The sequence below is a fragment of the Leuciscus leuciscus genome, assembly GCF_965113295.1.
Source record: "Leuciscus leuciscus genome assembly, chromosome: 2".
Classification (NCBI taxonomy): Eukaryota; Metazoa; Chordata; class Actinopteri; order Cypriniformes; family Leuciscidae; genus Leuciscus; species Leuciscus leuciscus.
The window spans coordinates 25,822,388-25,843,861 of NC_138726.1; the positions used below are offsets into that span (position 1 = coordinate 25,822,388).

General features: G+C 37.0%; 1 protein-coding gene and 1 long non-coding RNA gene across 3 annotated transcripts; one reads left to right on the forward strand and one right to left on the reverse strand.

Moving 5' to 3' along the window:
- Positions 1-1,910: 1,910 nt before the first annotated feature.
- Positions 1,911-20,194, forward strand: znf280d (zinc finger protein 280D). 2 transcript variants are annotated; one of them, XM_082160812.1, is made up of 18 exons: positions 1,911-2,062; positions 2,677-2,839; positions 2,925-3,151; positions 4,185-4,287; positions 8,625-8,855; positions 9,266-9,313; positions 9,413-9,498; positions 10,601-10,827; positions 12,846-13,003; positions 13,620-13,720; positions 13,796-13,942; positions 14,512-14,646; positions 14,793-15,004; positions 15,395-15,535; positions 15,622-15,684; positions 15,796-15,914; positions 16,005-16,032; positions 18,974-20,194. In XM_082160812.1, the coding sequence occupies exons 2-18, from the start codon at positions 2,677-2,679 to the stop codon at positions 19,410-19,412; spliced, it is 2,628 nt and encodes an 875-aa protein (XP_082016938.1). In that variant the 5' UTR covers positions 1,911-2,062; the 3' UTR covers positions 19,413-20,194. The 2 variants fall into 2 exon arrangements, with proteins under 2 accessions (XP_082016938.1, XP_082016939.1); XM_082160813.1 differs by having other exon boundaries at positions 8,628-8,855.
- LOC309491358 lies at positions 6,139-8,617 on the reverse strand. The gene is made up of 2 exons (XR_014203053.1): positions 8,302-8,617; positions 6,139-7,632 (listed from the first exon to the last, which is right to left on the reverse strand). It is a non-coding gene; the product is annotated as an uncharacterized lncRNA (long non-coding RNA).
- Positions 20,195-21,474: the final 1,280 nt, after the last annotated feature.

A 21,474-nucleotide genomic window follows, 5' to 3' on the forward strand; every position in this document is an offset into this window, starting at 1 on the left:
GGTGCGGATGAATATCGTGTGTGGCGAATCATACAACCTTGCTAGGGGAGTAAAGGACCACTGGAACACCTCCTAAAATCAGTTTGGTTTACCACACAACTCCCTTCACATAAATGTCGGCTTTGTTTGGTGTGTGTATTATTAGTATTAGGAGAAATTTAGTATATTTGAAATATGGAATACATAATTCCAGCTGCATTAAGTCAAGTGTTCTGCAGGAAAAAGTATGCTGAGGAGACCATTTGAACTTGTGCTCACTTTTCCAAAACTATGTCGACATATGGACATTGCTATTCCCCCTTTCAAACCTTATATAACTAGACCTAACTTTGATCACCACAATTTTTTTCTTCTATTCTTTATCATCTGAATTGTAATTCTATATGTGCCACAGCAGGCACAAGAACAACACAGTCAGCCACAATACAGTACTGGAACATCAAGAATAGGCTATAGAAGAGCAACAACATAAGAAACTTATAAATAATACTGCAAGTGTAAAATATAGTATATATGTGTTTGTTTGTGTTAAGTATGATAAGTTATGATGTGAAAAGTTATGGAAAAACAAAAAGATATGAGAAATGATAAAAAGTATGATGTTTGCAATAATATTATTATTGCTGTTTTTGTTGTTATTATTAATTTTTGGACTAGTCTGTTTTCTCAAATAGACTCTAAATAACTCTAATATTCTAATTTTCATTTTTAAAAATAAATTTATAAAATTTTTCCAACCATAATTGACTATTTAATACTGTTGTTTACATGTGAGAAGAAGAGGCATATTCAATCTGAGTAAATATGTAAAAGGAAAAAAAACAGTCTTTCTGAGTTGTCAATATAAGAGTATAGCCTAATTAAACGCTATAGAAAATGTGCTGTAAAACAAACAGCAACTTACTGCAGATAAACGGCAGATTCCTCAGTACTAACAGTGCATGACTTGAACTACAATAAATTATGATAGCTGTTTGTATGCTCTAAATTACAATGTGTTTAATATTTATTGCAAAATAATAATGGGATATTCACTGATATGCCTATCCAAAATATTGATATTGAGTAAAACTAGAAAGTATAGGCTACTTCATAGAGAACAGGGGAAAATTGTTTACGCCATTACGTACATCCAAACATTAACCAATTTTAATCAAGTTCATTCACAGATATTTAACTATCAAGAAACTACAAAAAGAATGTCAGACCAATTGCCTATCCAGAACAAAAGGTGCACAGAGTTTGTCACTAAGCCGAAACAGCTTACAGTTGAGCTGTTTTTTTTTTGTTTTTTTTGATAAGCCATCCAAAAAACAAAAACAAAAACTCAATTTCTTCTTAACTTTCTGAATGAAAGAACGAGATGTAGCCTATCATCTGCTGGTGATGATGACATTCATTGTTTATAAAGGGCATGCGTCCTCCTAGCCCATCACAATACTCATAGTGCCACCTGTTGGTCAAAACAAACAGAAGCGAGACAAGACTATTTAACAACTATAAAAGTTGCTATAGTCAAATTGAACTCTTACATAATTATATTATCTTTATGATTCTGTTAAATCACCATTTATTTGCTTCAAACTAATGTGCACGACACTTTTCTGACGTTATTCTAACATTAGTTGTTTTTAATGTAACATCCATTCGTTTCCTTGAAATATTTCGAAACTTGATTGTTAATTTTAGCATAACGTATCACGTTGCAAGTCTTAAAATCTAAAACGTAACGTCACTCAAAGAACATGTTCATGTAGCCTAATAGCCTATACGTAGACGGCGTTTGTCTTTGTTTTGGCCTAGTTTATATTGTCTGACTCATTCATGTAGTTATTATAGGTTAATTTCTTCTCAGCACACAATAACTTAATGTTCTGTATTTTTAATCTAAGACATTTCGAAGAGTTGAAAAAAGTCTAGGTTCTGTGGGAGACGTGAGCCTCTCGGTTTCTCAACAATAGCCCCTCTGATTTCCCATGAGTCTCTGCGCTTCATGCCGCGGCGAGCGTGTCTGTCTGAATCAACACTGATGTTGTTAGTAAATATTTCGAGATTTTAAAAGGTAAGTTTGAGTTTCGTTTTCTTAATCTGCAATGTTTGCCTCTGTGTTATCATAAACCCAGTGAACATTGCCTGTGTGGCTTGCTGTTTCTCTATGCAGCCGCTTGCTATTTTTTCTTGCTTTTAGCCTGTTAGCATCCAGACAGCCGACTTGCTTGCTAACAGATTTCTGAATAATGTGCTAAGTTGAAAGTCTATGTGTGAACGTCTCTGATTTCTTAGCATTTGTGCACTTATTTCTTAACTGCATTTTGATTTTTAGTAATATCTGGGAGTGAAATTTTGGGAATCTGAATTAGCATTTTAGCCGGTCTGTGTCCGCAGGAACAGTCGATAACAATATCGTGCCTGCTAGAGGTGGATCACAGGTTTTGCACCACTATAATTGGGCGTCTAAACTTTAAATTAAATAAGTTTAGATAACTAACGTTATAGTATGTGTCCTGTGTGCAGCAAAGATAAATTGGTTTCAACTCATAGCATCTTAGTATTACTAGATTCTCAAGCATTAGCTGAGGTGTAATTGTGCTAGTATGTTATAATGTATTTTGTCGGGAGTTGATGTGATTACGTTAACCACATAACATTGCCCTGATAATCTTTGTTTCTTCTCAGATGTCTGAGCTGTTTATGGAATGTGAAGAGGAGGAGTTGGAGCCGTGGCAGAAGGCAGTACCCGAAACCAATCTAATAGATCTGGTTGATGACGAGGATGATGATGAACCAATATTTGTCGGTGAAATCTGTAGCTCCAAGCCTGCGGCCAGTACAAGACCAGGTACAGCTCCATTTTTGGCATACGGACACCTCTGATCTGGTCTTGTACTTGAGATGTTTATCATTGTGTTCCTTGTGATCTTCAGGTGCCGTAAACCAACAGAACCAGCGAAATGTCCCGGTTCAGAACCCCTCGATGGTGGCAGCATCACAAAAGACTCCCCAAACCCTGCCGAACCCTGCAATGGTGGCTACAGGTCATACACTCATGGTCAGAGGCTCAGCCCCATCAGGTGGCAACCCCATCCTCATCCCTATCAACACAACTCTAGGACCTCAAACAGCCCCTCAACCCATCATCATTAACAATCAGGTAACTCTTTGCTGATTTTTCTCAGGTAAAATCTATAATCTAAATCGATGATTTGTGCTGGACAAATGCTAAGCACAATTATAGAGTTGCTTTTATTCCATAGTAGACATAGGCTTCCGCTCACTGAAGTTAATTTTTAGCAAATATTAAAGGGATAGTTCACCCAAAAATGAAAATTCTGTCAGTAATTACTCACCCTCATGTTGTTCCAACCCCGTAAGACCTTCGTTCATCTTCGGAACACAAATTAAGATATTTTTGATGAAATCTGAGAGCTGATCACTCCTCCATAGGCTGCTAGGTGGCCCAAACTTGCTGGCCCAGAAAAGTTATTAAAGAGATCGTTAATATAGTCCAAGTGACTACAGTGGCTCAATCTTAAGTATATCAAGCGACGAGAATACTTTTTGTGTGCAAAAACAAACAAAAATAACGACTTTATTCCACTATTCATTGCCTTCTCTCTGGACCTCTAGTTGGTTCGCGTAGTGTTTTTGCGCAGCGCGTCTGTGTTACACGTCACCACGTAGGCTCACTATTGGCCGACGCTGGTCATGTGTGTGATGCGTGATGACGTATAACACAGACGCGCAGCGCAAAAGCACTACGAGGCCCAGAGAGAAGGAAATGAATGTTTTTGCACACAAAAAGTATTCTCGTCGCTTGATATACTTAAGATTGAACCACTGTAGTCACTTGGACTATATTAACGATCTCTTTAATAACTTTTCTGGGCCAGCAAGTTTGGGCCACCTAGCAGCCTATGGAGGAGTGATCAGCTCTCAGATTTCATCAAAAATATTTTTATTTGTGTCCCGAAGATGAACGAAGGTCTTACGCGGTTGGAACAACATGAGGGTGAGTAATTACTGACAGAATTTTCATTTTTGGGTGAACTAACCCTTTAATAATCATTCATGACTTAGAATTTATTGATGTGTTTTCATAGGTTGGGCTGTTTGATCAGGATACAGAATTTTTCTTTATTCATTTAAATAATTTCATTTTCATATGATCATTATCACTTTACCAGGGTTACATTGTGGCGTCACCACAGAATCTCAACAGCAACACCTCGTTCATCAGTTCTTTGGGGTCACAGTATCCACCAGGAACCACTTTCACTGTTGTGCCAGGTATAAATGTGTTTTAGTTGTTTCTTCCACACTACTAAGGTCGGGGTGGGGGGGACTTTTTTTATTTTTTATATTGAAATTGGTGATCCTATTTATAAAAATCTATTATACAATATCACAAAAAACGAATACTAGCCTAATTAACATAAAATGAGAAGAAAGAATCTAATTACAAGCATTGGGACAATTAAACTATAATAGAACAAAGACACAAATGAAATAGACCTACCTGAAAAAACTTAAAGCCCTAGATGGGCCTATATAAACCATACATAAATTATCAAATGTACAAAAAACAGTGCATAATCTTCACTGTTTAAAGTAAATGTAAATTTATTCTTAATAAAGTTAAAAAAGTGATTCAGGCAAGAGCAATGAGAGATTGTTTGATTAACATTAATGACACAGACAGCAGCAGCCTAATATTCCTGCTGCTGTCTGTCATTAATGTAATATACTGAAAAGCATGCATTTTCTTTCTCAACTGTTCACTTTGAGAAAGACTTACTCGCAAAGATGGGCATTTTGACATGTAAGTGACATGTAAGTGACATGTAAGTGACATGTAAGTGACATGTAAGTGACATGTAAGTGACATGTAAGTGACATGTAAGTGTGTGTATTTGACCTTTCAAGCCCAATAAGGTGCCAAAAAGATGGGTTAGTTCACCCAAAAGTGAAAATACTGTCATTACTCATCCTCATGTCGTTCCAAACCTGTAAGACTTTCATTTGTTTTTCGGAACACAAATTAAGATCTTTTTGATGAAAACTTAGAGATTTATGTCCCTTCATTGACAGCTACGCAGTACGGTCACTATGCAGCAACTACCACTTGGATGCTTCAAAAAGTTCATGAGGAGCAGGGCTCGAAATTAACTTTTTTTTAGTTGGTAGCACTGGTTGGTTGCACTCCCAACTTCAAAAAGTTAGGAGCACCCACTGAAAATGAAGGAGCACCACAACTAAAATGTATATTTATTAAAAGATTTATTTTATTTAAAGCTACACTGTGTAATTTTTTAAGTTGATTCTTAGCAAAAAAAACCTTTCTTTCAAAATGATATGTGCTCATTAATGTGTAATTACTTCTACCAACTAATCAATTATTCTCGCAAGCGTAGAATCTGCCATTCAGAATACATGCGAGCGAGCCGCTCGAATGGCGGCAGCCATGTTGTGCCTCCATCTTGAAAATACATTAGCCAAAGAGGGACATACCTGGAAATTCAAGCTTTGCCTTTCGCGCTTTTACACTCAGTAGCCCCGTGACGAATGCGAGGGGGAGATTACTCGCGACTGCCGGCAGATTTGAAATAATACGGCCACCGTAGGAGTTAAAACGCCCTCGGAATGGGAGGGGCTAGAAAGTAATATTCAGTTGGTAGTCATAAACAATTTCACCGCTAGATGGGCGAAAATCCTACACAGTGTAGCTTTAAAAATAACACCGCGTTTTGTAGAGAAATGAAAACGTTAGTGATGCACCAATCATGATTTTTCATGGCAGATTCAGATTTTTTTTTTACAAGCAAATTGTTCTGATATGGGTCTGATGTTATGGGTCTGATATCACATCTGATATAACATCTGTAGCCATTTGAAATTAGAGGCAACCGCTGCATTTTAATCGCGATCCAAACAAAGATGCTGCATATGTAGCATGAGCAGTTGTTTTTTATTTAAAGGTGCAATGCGCAACATTTCATGTTAAAAATACCCGTTTTTCTAACCCATACATGCTTAAACAATTGCCTGATGGGCTGAATGAGCCCTTCTCTGATCACTGCGATTGCCTCTATAATCCTGTACAGTAAAATAAATAAGAGGGATTCGGGACGGAATTTGAGACTGGGCGTGACGTCATGCGCGTTCACGCTCACCTGGCTATGTCTGGTTGCAGTTTCGCTTGTCGCCAGAGGGGGCATAGTTCTGCAAAAACTCAGAGACTTGCGCATTGCACCTTTAAATTAGATTGCATAATTGTAAGACTTAGAGCAAATGCAGAATGGTCTGACTTTACCCTTGTGAAATTGTTACATAAGACATACCTGCACAAAACAAAAACAGACGGACTAAATGAAAATGAAAATTCACTCTCTGACAGCAGGTGGCGCTATGGAAAAGAAGCGCTACAGCGTTTCTTTGGGTACTGCTGTAAACAAAGCATCTGTGCTCAAGCACTACTTTATATGTAGATAAAGAAAGTGCCATCAAAACTATTCTGAAGACAGTCAGTTCCCTTCAGAGATCTATTCATATAAACCCCCACCCCAATTTAATATTATTATTTTTCTTCCTATATTTCAAGCATTACAAACAGCGATCTTGCTGTGCCTGGTATTTTCTCTGTTGCGCGTGCGTCTGTGCTCTCTTTGTGTCCGTCTTCAGCGTGTCCCATCTCTGGCCTCAGTTAACGTCCTGTTAATAGACTTTGTAATATTTTCACACCATTTACATTTTGAGAAATGATTGCAATGCAGTTTGTGTGCAAGTCCAGAATAGAGATCAGACAAATTTTAACTAAAAACCGTCAGTATATCTCAAGAAAAAAGGTTGCACCACAACAATTATATAAATGCCCCCACATAAATTGAGGTCACACAATTCAATTTCGAGAGCATATGCAACCGAAATGGTCGCAATTTTGAGCCTTGAAGAGATTGTAAAACTAATTGATATGAATTAAGTGGTTTAGTCCAAAATTTTCTGAAGAAACTCGATCATTTTATATGATGAATAGATTTAATTTAGGCTATTTGGGTAAACTGTCACCCAAGTACTCAAGTGTATGAGCGGCAGCATAATACAAAATTAGTTCTTTTTCAGTGTTTTGTTGCGCTTGAACGGTTTAAAAACCTTGTTTTTAAATCGCAAGGCTTAAAAATGCATTCAAATGATCAGCTTTCGGCACACTACGGCAAAGTCACAGCAATTTCAATCCTTGAGCTTCTGTTTACCACAACTGATGTGTGAGTTGATGAATGTTTACATGTGAATAAAAGCCTAAATTCAATCTGTTCATCATATAAAGCGATCATGTCTCTTCAGAAATTTTGGACTAAACCGCTCAATTTATGTGATTTAGTTTTACGATCTCTTTCTGAACGTTTTGAAACGTCAAAGTGGTAGTTGCGTAGCTGTCTATGGAGGAACAGAAAGCTCATTAAAATATCTTCATTTGTATTCTGAAGATGAACAAATGTCTTACGGGTAAATTATGACATCATTTAAATTTTTGGGTGAACTAACCCTTTAATGATTTTGAAAAGGGTCTCTGACCTTAAATGTGATATTGGCCACATTTAAAAACATAATGTGAACAGCCTCACAAAGATATCAGATCTGAGCATTAAAGGGATAGTTCACTTTGAAATAAAATTTTGGAATGTTTTAGCTTACCTCAAGGGCATCCAAGATGTAGGTGTCTTTTTTTCCGCGGTAGTTTCAATTTTGATATTTTTAGGTCAAACCGTTCTTGTCCTTTCAGTCATATAATGCAGGTCTATGGTCACTATCTCAAAGAGCATGCACAGAGTCCAAATTAAACAATTCCCCATCGTAAGTACACATTGATGGCCTAAGACACGAAACGAGCGGTTTGTGTGAGAAAACGAACAGTATTTATATCGTTTTTACCTCTTGAACACAGCCACGTCCAAGTGATCTGAGGGCGCGCGCGCATCCTGCTGTGTGACGTGTGTGCAGACTGGTGCATAGATATATACACTAGATGTCGCCTTGGCTACTGCAGTTCATTGGAAAGAAACCGTAGCCAAGGCGACATCTAATGTATATATCTATGCATATATCTTAATTTGAACGATGGGGAATTGTTTTAATTTGTACTCTGTGCATGCTCTTTGAGATAGTGACCATCGACTTGCATTATATGACTGAAAGGACAAGAACGGTTTGACCTAAAAATATCAAAATTTAAACTACTGCGGAAAAAAAAGACACCTACATCTTGGATGCCCTTGAGGTAAGCTAAAATTTAATTTCAAAGTGAACTATCCCTTTAAATCAGAATTGAGCACTGAGGCTTGCTGTGTGAATGTAGCCTTATGCTCACCAAGATACGAAATACAGTAAAAACTGTAATATTGTGAAATTTGATTACAATTTAAAATCTGTTTTCTATTTGAATATATTTTGTGATGGTAATGCAGAATTTTCAGCATCATTACTCCAGTCTTCAGTGAAACATTTCTTATTCTCAATGTTGAAAACAGTTGTGCTGCTTAATATTTTTTGTGTGGAAACTGTGATACATTCAGAATGCTAATGAGGTGAATTGGTATGTGATTCTTTATTTTGTGTGTTTGTTTCCCAAGCAGCAGGTCAGCAGATAGTTTCACAGGTCAGTGCTGCACCAAAGCCAGGGGTAATTCACAGGCCTCAAGTGCAGCTCATCCAGGACAATGTGGTGACCTTGTCCAACGTACAAGCCCCAGCTAACCTTTCTTCTCAATCCCACACTACTTCAGTCTCTCAAAACACAACAGCCATCACCCCAATACTAGTTAAACAAAAAACGTTATCCCTGCAACCTATGAACAGCAGAGGTAAGTCTGTGTGTGTGTGTCTGTCTGTCTATCTGTCTGTCTGTCTGTCTGTCTGTCTGTTTGGAATACCGCTGTAAAAAGTTTTTCTAATGTCCTCTATCAGTGTTTCTAGCTTAGTGTTTTATTTACCAAAGTGAAAGGTTGTAACCAAGGTTTAGATGACCATCCACCCACCATAACTTTTGGATGATTGAGCCACTGCAATTAAAAGTAACAACAAAATGGGATTTATTTGTTATCCATGCGCTTAGCTACAATTCAATAAAAAAATTCATTAAAAATACACCCAAAACAAAGCAAATTCAGAGGCCTTTTAGTTTTTAAAGAGGAAGGTTGTGTGTAGGATGTTTTTTTTTTTTTTTGAGGATCGAAGCTTGACAGGATAGACATTTGTTTTTTATGACCCACAGATAATGGAACAAGGATAAATGACACAAACAACAGTGTGTCCAAAGGAGGTAAGCTTGACATAGATGGGTTTTTAGCCATTATGTATTACAGGTTTTCCAGAAGCAACAATCTTTTCATCTTTTAATCTTTTTTTCCTCCTTTGACAGCGGGAGAAAATGATTTTTCCTTCAGAAAGAAATGTCCCAGGTGTCAAAATATGTTTGGCTTTCAGCTTTTAAAAAGTCACATGAAGGTTGGTTTACCATCATCTTTTGTTTCCTGTATTAACAACAGCTTTGAGTTAAATCAGGCTGAGCTACATCTAAATATTAACAACCGATTATGACACAGTTCACCCCAAAATGAAAATTGTCATCACCCTCATGTCTTTCCAAATCCATAAGACGTTTGTTCATCTTTGGAACACAAATTAAGATATTTTTAATATTCTCTAAATGATTTTTTCATCCATTAAAATGCCATTTAATCAACAATTTCAATCTTCAAAAAGTTTATCATAAAAAGTAATCCATATGAATGGAGGAGTTTAATCCAAGTGTTCTGAAGAGACTTTATATAATGAAGAGATTTAATTTAGGCTTTTATTCACATATAAACATTTGATCAATGCACATAGCGCTCATCAAATATGATAAACAGAAGCTTAACCGTAGTTGCTTGACGTACAAGAACGAATAAAGCATGCATGTTTGAGCCTCTGATGACTGATTACATAGGAAAATTAAAAATGGCACCATATATCAAATGTAGAGACAGATATACTTTATTGATCCTTCAGAGGAAATGCAGTCGGTGTTGGGTAAGGTACTCTAAAAAAGTTATTAATTACTACCTTCTTTTTACGTCTTCAATTATGTAATTAGATTAATTTACTGAATACTCTCTAAAAAGTATGCATTACTTTACTAATTACTTTCTAAATCCCATATCATCCTCGACCAGTTGAACAATACAAGGATAGACATAAAACTGTTCTTAATTCTATCAAATAAATAATATAAATTGCATAGATTAGTATTGAACTCACCAAAGTTTTTCAAGGGAGGTTACTTTAAAAACATACATTTTAACATTAGACGTTAAATTTTGATGTTAAATCCATTATTATTTTACAGATAACTGTTCTATAGTCTATACAGTATTTAATGTTATTACATTTGAAGTAACTGTAAAATTACAAAAATAAGAGTAATCCCTTACTTTATTGCAAGGGAAAATGAATTAAATCACAGTAATTCATTAAAAAACGTAGTAATTGATTACAACCAACACTATATGCAGTATTGAGATGTTATGACACTCTCCTTCCCCCCCCCCCCCCCCCTTTTCTTCAGCTGTGCTGCCCTGAATTGTTGGATTCTGTGTTCCCCTCAACATCGAAGCCTGACAAACAAGCCAACTCACCGAAAGTCATTGAGACTGACAAAGGCAAAATGATCATGCTGGTTTCAGACTTCTACTATGGGAAATGTGAAGGGGATTCATCTCTGATTTCCAAGTTCAAGTCCAACACCACATTCAAGTGCAACAGCTGTTTGAAAATGCTCAAGAACAATATCAGGTATTTGTTTGAATGTTAAAATAAAATAAAAACACCCATTATAACACCATTACATGTTATTGAAGAACCGTCTGTAATCAGTCAGTGGCCAAGTCTGGTGCTGAGATGGTTGAACCTCTATAGACCTTAGTCCTGGTAGATGATATTTAATTTGTCACACATGAAAACGTTTCAAGAAATCCTACGTTTTTTTCAATCTGATTCCTTTGTATAATTGTTTTGGTCTGTGAGGGAACAATGTGACGCATACGGCTTAGAGGGAACATTGCTCATGAGAGTCATTAGCTACAGGAGCCCAGAGATGGAGCGAGCAATAGTTGGAGAGATGGGGGGAATCAGCCATTCTCAGACCCCATCACTGGATTCCCACTCAGATGGATGACATTATCAGACCCCCGTTCCCTCTAGGGGCCCCAGATGAATAATGGAAGGTAGTTTGGCTGCTATAAGAACTGTTCTTGTGATTAAATAACTTTACTCAGCCACGGCGTGAGAAAAGCCTCAGTAAGCTCCTTTTAATGGGGAGACGCGTTTGCAGCGCACCCCAAGTTCTGGCGGCGGGGGTCACAGTTCAGCCGTATAAAAATCCCTATTAGGGGAGCTGAGGTTGCAGAACGCGCTGACTGAAAAATTGGCTGCTCAACGTCAGGGCGCCAATGGCAGAGTGGATCGAGGCAGCCTGAACAACACATCATTAAATAAAGAAGCAGAGCAGTATAATTGCTAGTATTATAATGGCTATTATGCACAGTTAGAACGTGAACTTTAAGTAGAATATTTGCTCATTTGTCTCTCGAAAACCCTTGGGAGCTCAAATGCTTCTTGAGTACACACGCACAGGCCTCGCACTGTTCAAAGGTGACTTTTAATAGCGTATGTTTGTAATTTGGCTAATTATATTTAACTGTGCATGAGTTTTATTTTGTATTCCCAATGGCGCTGAACATTAGCTACTTTAACTTTGGCATTTTCCCTTCCCTTCAGACGTATTTGATGAATTACAGTTTATGATGAGTGGATAGTTCATGTACTGTTCATTTGTATCATTTAAATCCAGTGTAATCTGTAGACAAAGCTGGAATATGACCTGTTTCAAAAATAGGATGAGAACTTCGGTTGCAACATCTGAAACGGCATCTTTCTCGGAGGATGTAATGGGTCTATTTTTAGATGCTTTTTAAAAAAGCAAAAGGAAACTCCACTCCTGAGAGAGCAAACACTTTGTGGTGGTTTACCTGTTTGAATGTTGTACATCTGTTTGACATTCACTTCCTTGCACATCAAAGGCTTTCCTGTTTAGTCGTCACACCTTTGTCAACGGCGGTCCCGCTTGTCAGACTGAGTTCTCCTCAGACAGCAGCTGTTTGTGGAGCAGGGCATTTACCTTAAAGAGTGTCATTAATGTCACAGGTTGCAGGTGTACCCAATGCCTTCTCACTCTTACTGTCTCTTGAGGCATCCTGCAAGCCAATTGTGGTTGCGAGTGTCACGCCTACTGACTTGTTTTGTGTTTTTTTGGAAATCTCTGCACACACACTTAGAATAAGAATGGAAGAGAGGTGACATACTTAATTGAAACTTGAAAGAAACAAACAGTGTTGGACCGTAATAGACTGAATTGGGTTTCGTTGTTTGACTTTACTCTGTGAATGTGATTGTATATCTACAAGCTGTAGCTTCAGTTATTTTATTAGTCATTTAATGAGAGAACCATTAAACAACCACCATCCATAAACTGCATTTGCGGTATATTGCTTTGTGTTCGCTGAGCAAAACGCCAGTGTCATTGCCACTGTCAGTGATAATTTTCAATGTGTAAGAAGTTGCAGGGTCGACAGGGCCAATAATTTAGCTGGGAGTTGGTCACCCGCTGAGAGATGTGGCCCTCTGATTCTTCAACGGCTATGTAAATCAAGGCCACAGCTGAACATCAGCTAGTAGGATTCTTTTATCTGGACCTCTCTCTTTGTAATGCCATCCTTTGCTCCTTGTCATCTGTTCTTTTCCCTCTCACTCAGGTTCATGAACCACATGAAACATCACCTGGAGTTGGAGAAGCAGAACAGTGAGAGCTGGGAGAGTCACACTACATGTCAGCACTGTTACCGGCAGTATTCAACTCCCTTTCAACTACAGTGCCACATAGAGAGCGCCCACAGTCCCTTTGAGTCCACCAGTAAGTCACAACACTTTTAAGTGTTTTCCTTGTTAAGTTAGTGGTTCTTGGCCAGAATAAAGGCCAGTTCACATCATATCACCGATAAAGATAACAATAACGATAAGTATATTAGTGTCCACACACCAACGCAAAGTGATTTCAATGAGAGCAATCCTCTGTGACGTTATAGTTGTGGTGTGGATTTTCCTATTCTCATGGAATTAAGATGAATATTGAAATTTGGGAACCGGCCTTAAACCACAAAGTGTAGAGAAGTACTAGCAATATGAGAGAAGGAAGTACTAGTCCTTTAGCTAACACTTGTACTACAAAATGACTTTTCTTCATCATTCTCTGTAGCTGAATGAGAATGATAAAAACATAAAACATAAATTCCACACCAAATGTAGTCTTTTGCACTAACAAAAGAAAATATTTTTCTTTCAAAAATCACTTGAACACACATCACGTCACAATTACGATTTTAAAACTTGAGTAGGAACTTTCCTGGAGGACTTGAGGTTAGGTTAAAATAGTCATTTAATGGTGTAATTGAAATGAGAATTTCACCAGAGGGGAATACTTTGATGGTTTTGATATATTTTAAGTTTAGTGATATCTTTTCTTTCCCCAGCCAACTGTAAAATATGTGAATTGGCTTTTGAGACGGAGCAAGTGCTTCTAGAGCACATGAGGGACAATCACAAACCTGGAGAGATGCCCTATGCCTGTCAGGTAAAGCTTCTTCATTGCTCTATGCAATTTGTATTTCGAATACTTAGTTCTCACTTTGTTTTTGCTCTCTTGAAGGTTTGTAACTACAGGTCCTCCTTCTTCTCTGATGTGGATAACCATTTCCGCACAGTTCATGAAAACACTAAAGACCTGCTTTGTCCCTTTTGCCTGAAAGTCCTTCGCAGTGGTCATATGTATATGCAACACTACATGAGACATCAAGTGAGTGTATAACCTCATATGTATGCTTCTATTTGCGTTTTGTATGGATATGGAAATGGATTTATTGCCTCCTTGTTTTAAAATTTAAAGCAAAGAGTGTGTATATGAGTCTATTTGACATCATCTGTCTCTGTGTATTTGGAGCTTGAGACAATGTGCAACTCATTTGTGTGCTGCCCCATTGGCTCTCACTCTAAGGTTGGATTGATTTGGTTGTCTGCCGAACAACTTGGTGCAATATATAACAGGCTGACAGTAGCGGCCTACTCTATTCACCTTCCCTGTTTTTTTCCTTATGGGCTTCTCCCAGGCAACAGCAATCCAGATTAACCACGAGTCTTATCGGCCAAGAGCAAGATTTGTAACCAAAACAATAGTACACCAAAAAAAAGTGCAATATTTTTACATAGTGCATAACCTTCAGAAAAATCTGATATTAATTTTTTTTCAACAATTTTTTTTTTTTTTTGCAATAAATCACATCAAAATTAAATTGACAATTTAATTATTGAATGTAACTTAACACTTAACTTTTTTTATGTCCTGTGTTCTTTTATTGTATTTTCTAGAAAAAGGGGATTCAAAGATGTGGGAAGTGCAGATTAAATTTCCTCACCTACAAGGAAAAAGTGGAACACAAAACACACTTCCATAGAACCTATAGGAAGCCAAGAAACCTTGAAGGATTGCCTCCAGGAACCAAGGTCTGCTTGAAACCAAATCTTTTAAAATTGAAAGTTAAATAACTATAATATAGAATGTGTAACATAAACAACATGGGCTAATCACAAATGATCTGGGATTATACTTTTGATTTGTCCTTCTCATTAGCATTATTTTATCTTTTTAGGTGACAATTCGGGCCTCAGTTTCTGGTGCACCAATGTGTTCTGATGTTTCAAGCAAATCCTACATCATACCCACAAGTCCTGAAACGGCCAAACAACCTGTCAGAACACCAGCAAACACAACCAAACCAAACTTAAATGGAGGAAGGGCAAAGACCACAAGCCAATTCAGCTTTAACCGAACCGTCCACAATAATGAGCTTAAACGTTTGAAGTGAGGATTCTTTAGCACAAAGTATACTTCAGTTTCGACACAAGCTCTCGTCAATGCAGACAACTACAATATTGTTCAGTCTCTTCCATTTCTTATTTGAATGTGAAACAATGGTTGCCATCTTGTGGACCAACTATTTAGTGCAAAATAAAATGAAGGCACATGCAATATTGTGTGAATCGAAAAATCATGTTCATACATGCATATACTATGCTGATAATGAAATTTACGGCATGTGCACATACGCATACCCTAGCGTACTCGTAGCAACAGAAGTATACAAAGTATAATAAATGTGTTATACAAAAATAGTCACAGCCTATATGTATGTTATGTATATGTTATGTTATATGTATGTAAAGTATGTTAATGAGTATTTATTCTTCACAGACTTCCAAGAGGAGGAAATAAGTGTGTCGAGTGTCTCTCAGAGGTAATGGACCCTTACGTTCATTATCCTTTATCGCTGAGGTGCACTATATGCAAGTTTAGATCAAGTTGCCAGAAGGCCTTCAGACAGCATATGGTCAGGTAAGGGGAAAACATGGTTGGATGAATGAACAATTCCAAATGAATGTGATCAGATCTTTATCAGGTCTTTACCTTCTCAACTGCAGGTTTCACAGCATTTCTTCAAAAGTACGGTTTGGCAAAGCGAGGAAGGCTCCACGTGGGTTGCGGTAAGTTTTGATCTATTTATATCACAGTTTACTGTGATTGAGGGGTTTATTTGCATTATGAACTTGCTGAAAGTGAAAGTGTTATTTATTTATTTTTTCCTTTTGTTCAAGGAGTCTAACACTGGTGTGTCTCAAGTGTGACTTTCTGGCAGATGCCTCTGGCGCTGACCAGATGACCGAACATTTGCTCAGCAGGCCAAACCACTCCTGCCAGGTCATCATGGAGCCAGGTATGACGCTCGACCCTCAACTCGCTGCGGAAATATTCTCTTTGTGATGTCAGATTGTCTTACTTGCATACTATTTTCATTTCTTTATAGTTGCCAATGGAGGATCAGAAATAAACAGGTGAGAAAGTTGTTTGTATTATCAGCTGTTTATTGTTAAAGCTTGTCCATTCAACCTCTACAGTGCGGGTAAATCACTCGCATATGCGACCAAATCGACAAAAAAATGTCTTTGATTAGCCATTGGCTAGTAAATTGTATCATTACAGTAGCCTGTAATTGAATTAGAGGCAAAAAATAAGTTTAGTGCAAATATAATAAATATAATTTTGTCTACTGAGCTTTACGCACCGTCGCTTGGCTGAGAGTGCCCTGTCGCTTTCCCTCACACACGCGTGCTCACCATGAGAGAAAGAGAGCATATGCAGGGCTTGTTGACTGAACTGTCACTGTCCCGATCGGACCAGTGCTGCGTCATGAAAGTTTTATCATTTGCACACGTTTTTAAGCGCGCTGTGAGAATGTTTGTGTGCACAAACTGCACATCCGAAGTGTGCGCCCAGAAAGGTGCATCTTGACCGCACGTGAATACTGAATTCAGCTCTCTTTAAGGTCTCGTGCTTGAAAGGACAACTTCACACAAAATTATGTCAAAATGTCCGTATTAGTGAGTATCCTAGTAAACATAGTCGTTTATTACTTAAGTGAACGTAAACCGTCGAGAAAGTGAACGGACGAGTACAGTATCAGTTTATTGGATCTGTGCATTGTCTTCGTGACAGCAGCCTAATATTCCTGCTGCTGTCTGTTTTAATGTTAACCAAACTACAGACTCACTGCAAAAAATCACTCAATGCTCTTGACTGAATAACTTTTGTAACTTTAAGGATTCATCTATATTTAAAGGAACACTCCACTGTTTTTTGAAATAGGGCTTATTCACCTTCTTTCCTACATTTAGATAGGTGGGCAAATGCATTTTTGTCTCAGTGCATGCATTGTTTTAGTTTTACAGGGTCGGCGCTAGCTTAGCTTAGCATAATGAATGGAATCCTTTGTTGCCAGCTAGCATGTCCTAAGTAAAAGTGATAAAAAAAATTTAAAAACCCCACCTAATTACTTCTTGTGGCCTGCGTATTCACAATGAGTATAAATAGCGATGCAGATTAACACTAGGCGATTTAGCCAGCTACTATTCACGCCGGTATGTTGACGGAAGTCGTGGGATTTCATGTGTTGCGTGATATCTCTGCACCCAAGTAGCAGTGCTTCGCCTGTGCTTCCACCTAATATAGTCCCAAGTCAATATCTGCCTAGGAAATCACCTAGTTTTAATCTGCATCCCTATTTGTACTCGTTGTGAATACGCAGGCCACAAGAAGTAATTAGGTGTTTTTTTGTTTTTTTTATCACTTTTACTCAGGACATGCTAGCTGGCAACAAAGGATTCCATTCATTATGCTAAGCTAAGCTAGCGCCGACCCTGTCAAACTAAAACAATGCATGCACTGAGACAAAAATGCATTTGCCCACCTATCTAAATGTAGGAAAGAAGGTGAATAAGCCCTATTTCAAAAAACAGTGGAGTGTTCCTTTAATTTAGACAGTGAAGACTATGCAGTGTTATTTTACATTTGAATACTAACCTGAAAAGCACTGCTTTTCTAATTAGCATCTTTGTTCTATTGTTTATTTATGCTCATTAGGTCATTTGGTCTTATTTGATTACAGACTGTTTACTTGACTTTAATAGTGTTTGAAATTTCTATTTTATACTTCTATATATATTATGTAAAATTTTTACTTTCTTCTTGCATTCCATGTAAAAAGTCTGGCAACTAAAATAAAAAATATACTAGCCAATGACGACTCGAGCTTCAGTGCGTCCGTAGAGGGTTGCCGTTTTAAAAAGTTAGTGGTGTTTTTCTCAACGTTCTGATATGCTCTAATTGTTATACACATGATGTATTGGTGTACAATGACACCATATGCTTATTTGTATTTTTGTTAAATGTAGAGGTTAGAGCTGTGAAAAGAGGAGAGTAAAAATAGACTGGGAAGTGTAGCTTGCCTGATTGAGACAAATTACCTTTTCTGATGAAACGGGGGGTATGAATACAGACCCCCCTGACCTATGAATTGTTTGGAAATATCATTTATTATAAAAAACTATCTCTATTTTTTTCATTAGTGTAATTGGGATGCCTATTAAGTGGTATCTGGGTGACCTTACTTAAATTTAAATAGGAGTTTTGCTGTTAATTAAAGCTGAAGAACACATTGTTATATTCACACAGATCAATTCTTATAAGTGGCTGTGAAAGGGAAGTGGGAGAATATTTGTATTAAAAAAAATTCTGTCTCTTTCTAATGGAAAATAATCAATTTCAAAACGGAAGAATCACTTACTCATTACTTAGACATTATCCATTGGGAAAAAAAGAAATAAGTCTTTAAAACCCAGTGTAGTTTGCTAGGACTTGTGTCGGTCAGTTTAGTGTTTGACTTAATTTAATGATTTCTGTCATTAACATTTTTCCTCCCAAAATATATATATAAAAAAAGAATTTGCTTGGCCCATTTCTCATTACTGTAATGCCAAAGAAAAAAAAATTCAGTACTGTAATGCAAAGGGGAAAATAATATTTTCATGTATATTCTAGAATATTAGTGTTAAAAAATAAATATTTTTTTATTGCACTGACAGTCTAATGAGAATCACCATTGAGAATTATGGGAATTACAAATAACCTTAAAACATAAAACCCTCAAATGAATTGCAGTAATAAAAATGTAGGGGATAACTGTCATGAAAATTTCACAAAAGCTAAAAATCTTACAAATGATCCTAAAATAATTTATTGTATTAATACAAAATATATTTCTGAATTTTGTGGTGAATTATGAACTTTTTGTGGCCCTCTTTATTGTAACTAAAAAACTGATAATAATATTTTGTATCAGTGAGTCTGGTGATATTACAGCTCATAATTCTTAAGGGAGCATTGTCACTCTGTTCATGTTCCTGTGCTTTTCTGTTTTTCTTGCACCTCATAATTCAGGCCACTGGTAACCCACGATGACTCCAAACAACTCCTTCCCATTAAATCAGATACTGAGGCTATAGATGAGACCGAACCCATTGAGATCAGTGATGTACAAGCTATACCAAACGAGGACAACGTAATGGAGGATGGGTCAGAGGTTCTTGGAGCTGACAAAAGTGACCCAGATAAGGTGAAGGATGACAAAAAAGGGGCCACGCTCGATGTGTCAGAGGAGGAATCACCCAAGAGCCTTTCCCCTCACTCACCCTCTAAGGCTCCCGTCAGCCCCATTTCTGCCCTCCCAGGTGAAGGTGGCATAACTCCCACTGATTTTCTTTGTAAAACGGATGGAATTGATTCTGTTAACACAGACTCGCAACTGGAACCTCTCACTCCTTCCAAGGTCCTTGAGGACGATGCCACCGAGAACCCGCAAGTGGAAATGGATGGTTAACTGCAACAAACAAGACTGAGAATCCCCTGAAACATCGCAAGACTCTAGACGCAGCAGAGTTTCTCGCTGACTCACTCTCCATCTCCCCCTTTTTTTATATAAAATATGCATTAATAGGAACTTTTTTTTTCCTGGACCCAAAATAAGGTGAAATCAATACTGTGCTAAACCATGACTTTGAAATCATATACTGTACGAGTATAATATTTCTGTACTTGTGTAAGGATTGTAAAGAAGCGTTCTCTAGATTGAAACTGAGTTGTGAAGGCAGCAATGTGAATGTTCTTCTCTACATATGATTTTTTTTAGTCCTCCTGTCCGCAGTTGTGGTGGCCATTTGGACTCTACAGATGATCACGCAAAACGGACACATAAAACTAATGAACTTGGAGCTGATTCCCACATCTGCCTTTCCAAAGGACAAACAAGTTCAGCAATTTATCAGTATACTGTATTTAGGAATTATAAAAATGCGTCCTGATATTTTTTTCTAGATTGTGTTTAATGTATTGTTATATGTACTTGATCTGGATAGGACTCTGCATTGGGAACCATTTCTCCTATTGATTGAGACTGAAAACATTGTAGAAATTAATTTGTCTTAATCAGTATTAAACTTTTATAACATATTCACTAGAGTTCTGCTATGATTCACAGTATTATCTCAGCCTTTCTACTGGAGACAATTTCTTGTTTTCTCGTAAGGGCTTGATTTGGTGAAGAGCACCCTCTTGTGGATTCATGCTATGTAATTCAATAAACAATAGTGATGAGAAGACTCATTTATGCGAATCGGTTCTTTTGAAGTTCTTTCCAAAGAACCGGTCAAAAATAGATTCAGTGATTCTTTTATCTCGTGCGCTCTCTTCGAGTCATATCTCATATTACAGATTTTTTGTTGTTGTTGTTTGTTTTTTGTTGTTGTTTTTTACCGTCCTTGATCCTCGCTATTATTGTATATTTTCGGATATCTCTTTTTATTTAAAACTGAGAAGTAGAATGTCTGAGCTGGACGGTGTGCAGTGCTGGAGAGGCTCTCCAGAAACAGTTTGAAAACCCCTATGCATTTTGTTTCCAGAGTACGTTTTAGTAATAAGAGTGTTTATTGTTATTCCATGATTCAGCTCAATTTTTTATAAAACCTAAATATAATTTGCAGTATTGTTTAAACACATAAGCGGTTTAAGTCCCCACTGAAGTTTTGTTCCTTATATTATGATAGCTATTATTATTATGTTATCCTTTTCTATAAGTTAGTGTGCTCCAAAACAATAAATTACTAAACTCACGTTTAGAAGATACATGCATTCAATATTTACATCCTTTCACTACCACCAATACGGATAAACAATTTTGATGACATAATTCAGCGGCTCATTCTCACCCAAACTTCTTGTATCAATCAGAAATACGAGTCATGGCACAGCTTTTCGGTTGTGGCTGTGGGTGTCCCTGCGTTCAGTTCGGTTCAATTCAGTTCGATCGTTCAGACTCATCAAAAAGATCCGATATAAAAACAAAACGCATTTTCACCTCACCGTTGTTAAAAAAAAACAAGAAAAACACTCACCATTGTTGTTTTTTGGAACAAATAGAATATTGTTTACATAAATATTTTTTTTAAAGATGGTATTTAAATAACATCTATATTGTTAATCAGCTGATGTATGGATGATGGATCAGCTGAGTTTTATTCCTTTTCAGATTTTTCCAGAAAATTGTATTTTGGAGCTTTGTTAAATGAATATAATATTGTATTAATTCAATGGTACAAAAACTCTTGAAATGAGTGTAAACCTATAGTCCTATTTCTTTGTAACACTTCTATTTCAATTGAAGGTATTTTAATTACTGATGACAAATTATTCAATAACCACTTTGTTTGCAAAATTGTTAACAGAAAATCTATTCCAGCTCATCTTTCAAATGGATGGTGTCATACAAAGTTAACTGGAGTCTGAAACAAATATCTATTAACAAACAATATAAAATAAGTCACATTTAAAATATTACATAAATGCTACCCTAGTTATACTACTCATTTTAAAACATTGAAAATAAA

What these genes read in the sequence shown, in the direction of transcription:
- znf280d (XM_082160812.1), top strand. Translation starts at nt 2,677, where the DNA reads ATGTCTGAGCTGTTTATGGAATGTGAAGAGGAGGAGTTGGAGCCGTGG. An exon ending in CAGTCCCTTTGAGTCCACCA is followed by an intron (nt 13,004 to 13,619) that starts GTAAGTCACAAC and finishes TTCTTTCCCCAG; the next exon opens with CCAACTGTAAAATATGTGAA. An exon ending in CCAGGTCATCATGGAGCCAG is followed by an intron (nt 15,915 to 16,004) that starts GTATGACGCTCG and finishes ATTTCTTTATAG; the next exon opens with TTGCCAATGGAGGATCAGAA.